The following is an 11,331-nucleotide window of genomic DNA, read 5'->3' as shown; positions in this document are numbered from 1 at the left end:
CGGAGGCAGAGGGTGGCTGGTAGAGGGTTGCTTTTCGGATTGGAGGCATGTGACTAGCGATGTGCCACAAGGATTGGTGCTGGGTCCACTGCTTCTTGTCATTTACATAAATTATTTTGATGTGAATATAGGAGATATGGTTAATAAGTTAACAGATGACAACCAAAATGGGTGGTGTAATGGACAGTGAGGAAGATTACCTTAGAGTATCTTGATCAGATGGGCCAATGGGCCGAGGAGCAACAAATGGATTTTAATTTGAATAACCCTTCAACAACTTGCATACCACTGACAGGCTCACCAGTGTGTCGTTTCCTAGCTTTTCCTTACTACCTTTCCTAAAGAGTGGCACTACATTAGCCAACCTCCAGTCTTCCAGCATCTCACCTAGAACATAGAACATTACAGTGCAGTACAGGCCCTTCGGCCCTCGATGTTGCGCCGACCTGTGAAACCAATCTGAAGACCATCTAACCTAAACTATTCCATTATCATCCATATGTTTATCCAATGACCATTTAAATGCCCTTAAAGTTGGCGAGTCTACTATTTTTGCAGGCAGGGCATTCCATGCCCTTACTACTCTCTGGGTAAAGAACCTACCTCTGACATCTGACCTATATCTATCACCCCTCAATTTAAAGCTATGTCCCCTTGTGCCAGCCATCACCATCTGAGGAAAAAGGCTCCCACTGTCCACCCTATCTAATCCTCTGATCATCTTGTATGTCTCTATTAAGTCACCTCTTAACCTTCTTCTCTGTAACGAAAACAGCCTCAAGTCCCTCACCCTTTCCTCATAAGACCTTCCCTCCATACCAGGCAACATCCTGGTAAATCTCCTCTGCACCCTTTCCAATGCTTCCACATCCTTTCTATAATGCGGTGACCAGAACTGTACGCAATACACCAAGTGCAGCCGCACCAGAGTTTTGTACAGCTGCAACATGACCTCATGGCTCCAAAACTCAATCCCTCTACCAATAAAATCTAACATACCGTACGCCTTCCTAACAACGCTATCAACCTGGGTGGCAACTTTCAGTGATCTATGCACATGGACACCGAGATCTGTCTGCTCATCCACACTACCAAGAATCTTACCATTAGCCCAGTACTCTGTATTCCTGTTACTCCTTCCAAAGTGAATCACCTCACACTTTTCCGCATTAAACTCCATTTGCCACCTCTCAGCCCAGCTCTGCAGCTTATCGATGTCCCTCTGTAACCTGCAACATCCTTCCGCACTATCCACAACTCCACCGACTTTGGTGTAATCCGCAAATTTACTAACCCATCCTTCTACGCCCTCATCCAGGTCATTTATAAAAATGACAAACAGCAGTGGCCCCAAAACAGATCCTTGAGGTACACCACTAGTAACTGAACTCCAAGATGAACATTTCCCATTAACCACCACCCTCTGTCTTCTTACAGCAAGCCAATTTCTGATCCAAACCGCTAAATCACCCTCAATCCCATGCCTCCGTATTTTCTGCAATAGCCTACCATGGGGAACCTTATCAAATGCTTTACTGAAATCCATATACACCACATCACCTGTGGCTATTGATGATGCATATATCTCAGCAAGGGCCCCAGCTATCAGTTCCCTAGCTTCCCACAGAGTTCTAGGGTACACGATCTCGTCCCAGGGATTTATCCACCTTTGTTTTAAGATGGCTGGCACCACCACCTCTAATATGGACATTTTTCAAGATGATTTGGATGTGAACATAGAAGGGACGGTTAGTAAATTTGCAGAGGACACCAAAATTGGAGGTGTCGTGGACAGCGAAGCAGGTTATCTCTGAGTACAGCAGGACCTTGATCAGATGGGCCAAAAGGCGAAGGAGTGGCAGATGGAGCTTAATTTACATAAATGTGAGGTGCTGCATTTTGGAAAGGCAAATCAGGTAAGGTCCTGGGGAGTGTTGCTGAACGAAGAGGCCTTGGAGTGTAAGTTCATAGTTCCTTGAAAGTGGAGTGGCAGGTAGACAGGATAGTGAAGAAGGCATTTGGTATGCTTACCTTTATTCATCAGTGCATTGAATATAGGCATTAGGCAGTCATGTTGCAGCTGTACAGGACATTGGTTAAGCCAGTCTCTGAATCCTGAGTTCAGTTCCTGTCTCCCTGCTATAGAAAGGATGTTGTGAAACTTGAAAGGGTTCAGAAAGGATTTACAAGGATCTTGCCAGGGTTGGAGGGTTTGAGCTGTAGGGAGATACTTAATAGGCTGGGGCTATTTTCCCTGGAGCGTCAGAGGCGGAGGGATGACATTATGAAGGTTAATCATGAGGGGCATGGAGAGGGTAAGTAGACTAGGGCTTTTCCCTGATGTGGGGGAGTCCAAAACTAGAGGGCATAGGTTTAAAGTGAGAGGGGAAAGATTAAAAAGGGATCTAAGGGCAAACTTTTTCACGCAGAGGTTGCTGTGTGTACGGATTGAGCTGCCAGAGGAAGTGGTAGAATTACAACTTTTAAAAGGCATCTGGATGGGCATGTGAATAGGAAGGTTTTAGATGCTTATAGACCATGCTGGCAAATGGGATTAGATTAATTTATGACATCTGGTCGGTGTGGACGAGTTGGACTGATGGGTCTGTTTCTGTGCTGTACGTCTCTGACTCTAAATGTGAGGTGTTGCATTTTGGTACGAGACTTGAGGGCAGGTCTTATACAGTTAATGGTAGGGTCCTGGGGAGTGTTGCCAAACAAAGACTGGGGTGAAGATGCGTATTTACTTGAAAGTGGATAGTAGACAGGATAGTGAAGAAGGCGTTTGGCATGCTTGCCTTTGTTGGTCAGAATATTGATAATAGGAGTTGGATGTATTGTTGCAGCTGTACAGACATTGGTGAGGCCACTCTTACAATACTATGTACAATTGTGGTCACCCTTCTGTAGGAAGGATGTTGTTAAACTTGAGAAATTGCAGAAAAGATTTACAAGGATGCTGCTGGGACTGGAGGGTTTGAGTTACAGGGAGAGTAATACAATTATTGTATTTTGGAACTGTAATTTTAACCATAAAATAAATTGTGACCTGTTCCAGTGTCTCCCTGACTGGGAGCACGGTGATTCAATTGTTTAGAGCTCAAAGGGAGGCATAGATTGCTTTATTGAAAGAGTGCAAGGTATTTATGGTTGGCTGTAATCTGAGTTTGCAATGAATAATGGAGTTTTCCAAAATACCAGAAAAACATTGAAGGTCATGGGTTGTGAAAGGGGAAAAAATTAAAATAAAACTTTTAGGTCTTAACATAGTACTTGGATTAAGTAATGTAGGTTAGGAAAGTTGGTTGAATAAATTTGCAATAAGGTTGTGTTTAGACATGTTAGAACAGACAAGGCACAGACAGAGGAGAAAAGGTTGAAACAAATGGTCCCATCACAAAGTTACAAACAGTCACACAACAATTAAATGATAACACTCTCATGTGAACGATACTAGACATTGATCAAATAGCTTTTTGCCCGTGAGAAGAGACTCAATGTGCTGCCCTAAAACAGTAAGCCATTGAACTGGAGAAGTAAACTGATATGAAGCTCCAATAGAGATTAAGTGCCCCATCAAAATATTAGGGACATAGCAGTTGGCCATCTGTTTGTCTACCCTCCTTCCTATGCACTGGCCCTGGCAATAATTAAGTTACTGGTCAAACATAGATGGAATTTGACCATGATTGGATAAATGGACTTGTATTATTAATGATTGGTGTTGCATTATTTTTTCTACTCCATTGGTACGTTGAAACAATGTTCTGTAACAGCTTGGGTAAGATCAGTTTCCCACAGGAGCGTGTCTCCTTTGCACATGCATGAATAAACACTGGTGAAGCTTCCAAGTGTTTCAGTCTCGTGTTACAGTGAATTACGCTTGAAATCTCCCCCTTTGCAGGTTGTAAACTGGCCAGTCACTTCCAAGATGAGAGGGAATCTAATATGGAAAGGAGTTGGAATTTTTTTAAAAATTAGCATTTCTACATAGTTTTACAAGGTTAATGTGTTCCATGTTGCCATTAGAGAAAAGGACAGAGGAAGCCATTTTTGAGATCAGGTTCCATACTTCTCCACAAATCAATGAGTAGCACAGACAGCAGCATATCTGTGATCAGCAAAGAAAAATGACTGCTGGAATTTGCAAGCTAGCACAGCCATGAATGGGAAGGAAATATCTCCAAAGAGTCTCGTCCTACAGCTGATCTGTGGATTCCCGGAAATTTGTCCAGGCATGGCCAGGATAGAGTCAGAGGTCTCGGGCCAACTGCTGAAGTTCTGCTGGTCAGTGCCCTCCCTCACCATCGCCACCTGCTGCTGGAGGTTCCACTACATTGCTCTACACAGACTACTGATTTTAGTCATCTGTGGATCAAAAGTTAGAGTACAGCTGCATTCAGAAATAGAGATGTTTGGAAGGCTTTCTGCATGTAACTGAGGCAGTGGTAGAAGCATTAGGCAATCTCAAGAAGATATGGCTGTCTGGCAAATGAATGGTGTTGTGTTGGTTGCAACGCTGCCGGGAATTTTCATCCAAGTTTTTTTTTGTTTTTCTTGCTTTATCTTGTATTTTTGTATTTCACAGAAATAATTGTAAAACTTACCTTAATTCAACATTTGACTATGATTTTGCATGGTGTAAGAACGGGGAATAATTTGACAACTATCTCACTTGGAGCTGACGCAGTTTACTACCTCTCTAAAGTGCTGGGGTCTTTTATGAACTTGAGTGCTTGTGCACTAAGGATTTCGGACTTGAGTCTCTTTAAAGCATGGACAATCGTGAGGTTATACCTTAGCTTAGAAATAAAATCACTGAAATATGAAGTATTTGGGAATTAATCTATACGTTATCTGACTGTTAGCTTGGTGTTACCAAAGTAATGGGTGTATTTCCCTTGTACAGTTGCACTTTTGAAAGTCAATATCTTGATATGTTTGTCAGCACTCACTTTAAGCAGAAGATTTGAGGGAAATTTGGCAAAGCAAAAGCAATTAATGCTGGATAGTGCTAATAGCTTGTAATTGATTTTTAAGAGGAGCCACAGATGTGAAACTCACCATAGTTATCTTGTAACAATCACTTAAAGTTTTAATTTCAAAAGCATATGGGAGATTTAATAAATTAACAAAAACATGTCGTATATAGATTCCAGATTTAAAGATTTACAGTATTTGGTATTTGTATTATCTTAGCTGTCTGAAGAAGGAAACTCTGGAAAAAAATTAAGAAATGCTGAGGTAAAGTTGCTATGTGACCGCATCATTTAATCATCTATTCAGTTAGTGACAGTAACAAGGGAGACCTGATGACCAATATGTAGTCCTCGCAAATCTCAAGAAGGGCTAAAAAAAATTGACAAGAACAGAAATTGTTAGGAAAATCTCAAGTTTGGCAGCATCTGTGGAGAGAAAGCAGAGATAACGTTTCAGGTCTGGTGGCCCTTCTTCAGAACTTCATCAGAAATACAACCCCTGGTTGGCATACCCCTTATACCAATCTCGCCCTCTAATCTGAGCAATGTGTGCTGCTCACTGTGGCAGGCTGCATGATGTCATCAACTCATGTGACACTGTGTTGCCAAGTTTGATGGACTATCCCATAGCTTCTGACTTTCACTGAGATCTCCATCAGATTTGTTTGGCCACGTGGGCTGGTCTCTTCCATAGGGAAGAGGATTTCCCACCTTGCCTGACCATCCTGAAAGAGAACCTGCAGGAATGCATCATCAAATAGTGGAGCCGCCCAGGATCTTCCCTCACAAGCCACCTTCCTCAGTCCTTCAGTAGGAGCAATTTAACAGGGATGATTGATTTCAGAGAGTGCTGGCAGCTCTTAAAAATAGTGTGACCTCCACCCCTGACTGAACTTTTGTTGCCGACTGGACAGTTCTCCCTGAATGTCTGATCCAAATGACAGAAACTTATTGTTCCAGTCTTAACAATGGAGCCTTATTATTAAATTTAAGCTCAGCACCTCTCCTGATGTCGTTAACAAAATGATGACAGAAAATCTTGGGCAGCCTGTCCTCTGCCATGACCCCTTCATGTGTCTTTCGCTCAGATTCTAGTTCCTGCTCCATCCAAAATAAGCCCCCATTTAAAGGAAGTAGTTTGATTGCCAGGCTAGCTCTAACACATGGTTTCAGTTTGCAAATTTGTAGCCCTTTAACTTAACCAAATTGTGCATTGTGATTTTATTAAATTTCGTGGCTTCCAGTTTTGATAAAATGTTTTTTGATTCAGTTCAATTTAATCTGTCAAACGTTTTTCTCATAATTTCACTTGGTGTTCTTTATTAATATTTTCAATTCCTTACTGTATTTTCCATAATCGTCCTAACTACAGAAACCTTGTCCCTCATGTTTGTTATGCTGTTTAATGACTAACCAAGTTCAGTTATTGCCTTCATTGGATTCTCTCTCTTAACAGATATTTTGCCACATCCATTGATAATTCAAGATACCTTCCTTGAACTGAATTTTGTTGTCCTTAATTGTCTTGTGGAAAGTGGGAAATTAACTACAGTGTTGTGGCTTAAAGAAGGTAACGCAATACAAAGTGATGAAACTCACAAAATATTGAATGGCAACAGAACGCTAATAGTTAACACTCAGCTGATTAGCTGTGCATTGTATACATGTGTAATCAGAGGCATTTTGCAGGAGAAGAGGAGCTCCCATTTGTTCACCTATGATGGTATGTATTGTAATGGTTAAATGCAACAATCCCTGTAAACAAATTCTGTCTTGTCATGCACAGCCTATTTATTTCAATCTGTGACTTTTTTTTGGTACTGTCATGCACATGCAAGGTATCTTCAAAGAGAGAGCTGTGAGCATTCTTGTGCAGTTGATAGTTTCTGGACTGATGTGCAGTTATACAAGTGCAGCATAGAGCAGGTATTCGTTACATGATGGGAATTTGAAGACCTGTGTAAATCACATATTGCGATATCTCAGGGTTAAGTGTACCTTACTTCCCTAAATTCACTAAGTTTGTTTCTATTAAAGCAAGCACAACTGAAATAATGGGCAGAACCTTGTTAAGGCATCAGAGGCCCAAAGCAGTTTGGAAAGCTGGCAAGAGACCTGTGTTACATATTCACAGGTTGGATACCAATACATAAACCAAACAGAACCTGGCAAGGCCACCGGTGGCCCTCCCCCAGGAAACAAGACCCAGGGGTGGAGGTCTTGCCCACCAAGAGCCACAGACAAACATGTATCCAGGGGCTATTATACTCAGTAGCACCACTTTAGTTGCTACAGGAGAAGCTTCACCTGAAGCTTGATGCTCAAAGTACAACCCAACCTGCAGATAAGAAATGAGGGATGATGAGGGGTGGGATTTTCATTGTGGGGATCACCAGAATTAGCCTTTTGTTTTGCATAGTGCATTGTATTTTAAAGAAGAGGAAGACTTTAATGTGAAGAGTATATTCTGATCATTTATGTATTTACTGCTTTGTATTGCTGCTCTTTAAATCCTCTATCGTGACATCTGTAGACAGGAAATCACACCTGAAATATCACAGGAGCTCGCATTTAACAAGGATCCTTGTTATCTGAGTCTTGCTATTATTTAGATAAATTTTGATAGAATCATAGAGGCTGTTTGGACAGTCATGATTCCATTGGCTCCTGGAAAGAGAAATTATGCTGAGTCATTTTTTTTGTTCATAACCTTGTAAGTTTCTCAACTTTGGCTGTGCAACTTGCTTTTAAATTATTTATACAATTACCTTCCACCGCAGTTTCACATAGAGCGATCCAGATACCGGCAACGCTGAGGGAAGAAAATCTCTTTATCTCCCCCACATCTTTTTGCAGTGATTTTTTTAAAATCCATGATCTCTCTAAGTTTTACAATCACTTACAAGGAAGAATTAGTATCTTTTCCATATCCTCTGTATCAAAATCTGCATGCCAGGAACAATCACTGGATTACAGGTAATACATAATCAGTGACAATGAACCTGAGAAATCCAATACAAAACTAATGCAAAGGTAACAAAGGCTATATAGTACCCAGATGAAAATAGTAAAATATTAATTTGAGTCCATTCATTGTGACTAACACACCATAGCCATGCCCTTGAACCCAGACCAATAGACCAGGATATTTCCTTCTACCTAGGCCAATATATTGCAGATTATTCCTTTGTACCCAGAGTAAGGAATGTAGGATATTTCTATAATATTTCTTTATAACTAGATCATGTCTAAGAAACAAGATAATAAATAAAAGAACAAAGAAAATATTTTAAAGCGCAAGATGCAATGGGTAATCTCAGGTTGTGTGTGACAGCTCCATGTTACGTTGTGTGGTGATTTTTACTTCTATGATTTGTGCTTTTTTTTGATCATAACCATGTAGATTGCTGTTATATTCCTGTTTCAGGAATGCTGTTACTCCATGAATTCTCTTTCATGTCTTCTGTCATGGCTCTGGTTAGCACAACAACATCTTTTGCAGTAGGTGCTTTCATAATCTGCTTTGCTGTGAAGAATTACAAAGGTAACAATCACATTTCTACACATTCTGTTACACCGCAAGTTTGAGTACTTAGATTCTCAAACTGTTTAACTTTTATTGATATTTTGTGGAGTGAGCATTCCATCTATTTGTTTGTATTTCTAGGTCACAAGCAACATTTGAACCTCACTGCTCTTTTTATATTCTTCCAAATTCTCGCCTTTGCCTTTCTATTGACTGCAGCCCTGATGTGTATGTGTAATTCAGGTAAGTGTTGTGTTTGTATTTAAGTTCACACATCAGCCATATTTCTGTATTGCTAATCAGAAATAAACATGGAAAACCTGAAAGCTGGAAAAGACCATGGTCCCTCCAACACAACCTCTTGCTGTCCCAGCAGTTATAAAAGGAGAAAACAAAATTTACAGCTTTGCAGCACCTACCAAGTCTCCATGACATGCCAAAGTGCGTTACGTATCCTGGTTACTGTCTGCACTAGACCTTGAATTCAGACTGTTCAAGGATGAGAATGCATCTATAGCAGACATAATCATGTTGGCTCAAGATGCAACTAAATGACTGCTGTAAACCATCAATGTTTTCATTGCTTGCGTTACTCCTGACCTCCATTCCCAGGCTTTAGTAGACTTCATGATCTAGGTGCATTTCAGGCCTAGCAAGCTGCATATGACTTCGGGTGTGCTTGTAGCTTGCCAGTGGCCTACGAATGAGGCTGACAGATCAAATTACAATGATCTTGTTATTCGCTCCACTACCTTGGATTGTGCTGTGATTCAAGATGTTTGAATTTCCATGGCATGTCAAGCAACTGTGTCTGCAGGCTTCCTCTATTTTGTTTTCCTATTGAATCATAAAATTGCCCTTAAGTGAATAATAGTGTTATTTCGGATGAGATGAAGTTTGTGTTTCAGTTATTAGAATGACAGGATCTAGCACTTCAGTAGTTGGCCACATTTAATGAGTTAGCTAATCTGGCACAGCCTTCACTGCAAATGGAAAAATACACCCTTTGATTATGCTGAAGCCTGATCAGAAGTATATAGAAGATGCAACAGTTAAGTTGAATGGTGTCCACCACGCCAAGCAACCTTGTCTTTGGAACCATAAGCAATATATCGCATAATAGCTATGGTGGATCATCTCCCTTATCAAGTCCTGCAATCACAGAAGTTTACCGATATCAGGAACAGGAAGTCAAGAGTCATCCCCAATGGCCTTATGAAGTACCATTTTACCAGGATAGTGGCATTTTTCCTGTGGTGGATCAGTACCCTGCCATGTGGGAGGCAGCCGGTGAAGTAAAGACTGATGCAAAGCAACAATTCAGGAGTGATTCTGAAACAAAAACAGAAGTTGCTGGAGAATCTCAGGTGTGGAAAGAAAGCAGAGGTGACATTTCAGGCCCAGTGACCTTTACTTCCAAGCTGATGGTAGCTAGGGAAAGGTAGGGTATATATGCTGAAGACAGGTGTGGAGGTTGGAACTGGAACCCAGAGAGGGAGAACAGTAGATGGGCAGACAAAGTGATGGATAGTGGTGAATCAGGAAACAGAAAAATGCCAGCAATAGGGACCATTAGTAGGTGAAAATGGGTTGACAGTGACGAAAAGGCCAGGGTGTGAAGTGGGCAAAAGGTGCGGAAGAAGCTTTTCAGGCTCTAAAATTATTGAACTCGATATTAACTCCTGAAGGCTGCAAAGTCCCCAAGTGAAAATGGGATGCTGTTCTTCCAGCTTGCATTGAGCCTCGTCAGAGCATTGCAGCAGACTGAAGACAGAAATGTACACCAGGAACACAGTGATATGTTGAAGTGGCAGACAAAGTGAAACTCGGTCATTTCTGCAGACAGGATGTAGGTTTTCCGCTAATCCGTTCCCCAGCCTGTGTTTCATCTACCCAATACAGAGGAGTCCATTCTGTGAATACCAAATACAGTAAACTAGATAGTGAAGTGCAGGTAAATCACTGCTCCACCTGAACCCTTGGATAGTGAAGAAGGAGAAAGTAAATGGATAAGTGTTACACTTTCTATGATTGCATGGGAAGGTGTTGTGGGGATTTGATTTGGTTAGATTTATTATTGTCACATGTACTGAGATATGGTGAAAAGTATTGTTTTGCATGCTGACCAGACAAATCATAACTTACATAAATACATCAGGGTGGTAGAACAGAATATGGTGTTACAGCTATAGAGAAGATACAGAGAGAGATCAACTCTAATACATTCATAAGTCTGATAACAGTGGGAAAGACCTGTACATGTTTTCAAACTTTCTATCTTCTGCCTGATGGAAGGGGGTTGAATAGTGTATAACCGATCTTTGATTATGGTTAGGGATAACATTGTGGTTGTACTTAAAGAGAATATTCCTGGGAGATCGTCCAGTGAACTTGAAGCTGTCGACTGCCTCCGCCTCAGCACCATTGACACAGACAGGGGCATGTCCTCCACTTCCTGAAGTTGATTACCTTTGTTTTGCTGACACTGGGGGAGAGGTTGTTGTCTTTATACCCCGCCACTAAGCTCTCTGTCTTGTTTGAGATCCAACCCACTTCAGTAGTGTCATCAAGAAATTTATAAATGGAGTTAAAGCTGAATTTGTCCACAAGAGTCGTGAGTGTATAAGGAGTATAGTAAGGGCCTTAGTACCCAGCCTTGTGTGGCACTGGCATTGAAGATTATTGTGGAACAGTGTCCTAGATCTCAGACTTTGGAGATGTTTTATTGAAACCATGGTGTTGAAGGCAGAGCTAAAGTCAATAAATAGGAGTCTGATCAGTGCAGGGCGAGGGAGACAGCATGTACTGTGGATCTAGTTGTGATGA

At 41.2% G+C, this 11,331-nt stretch overlaps 1 protein-coding gene across 4 annotated transcripts in view; it reads left to right on the top strand.

Annotated features, from left to right (window-relative positions):
- Positions 1-11,331, top strand: part of LOC125486545 — a 43,383-nt gene that overhangs the window by 11,124 nt on the left and 20,928 nt on the right. For 3 of the 4 annotated variants that reach the window (XM_048614400.1, XM_048614393.1, XM_048614389.1), the window contains exons 3-5: positions 6,436-6,702; positions 8,407-8,523; positions 8,647-8,748. In XM_048614400.1, coding sequence (XP_048470357.1) covers positions 6,436-6,702; positions 8,407-8,523; positions 8,647-8,748 — 486 coding nt within the window. The remainder of the gene's footprint in view (positions 1-6,435; positions 6,703-8,406; positions 8,524-8,646; positions 8,749-11,331) is intronic. The other variant, XM_048614408.1, reaches the window with a different exon arrangement.

The sequence above is a fragment of the Rhincodon typus genome, chromosome 2, assembly GCF_021869965.1.
Source record: "Rhincodon typus isolate 14 chromosome 2, sRhiTyp1.1, whole genome shotgun sequence".
NCBI classification, from domain to species: Eukaryota; Metazoa; Chordata; class Chondrichthyes; order Orectolobiformes; family Rhincodontidae; genus Rhincodon; species Rhincodon typus.
This window is presented reverse-complemented; position numbering and strand designations above follow the sequence as displayed.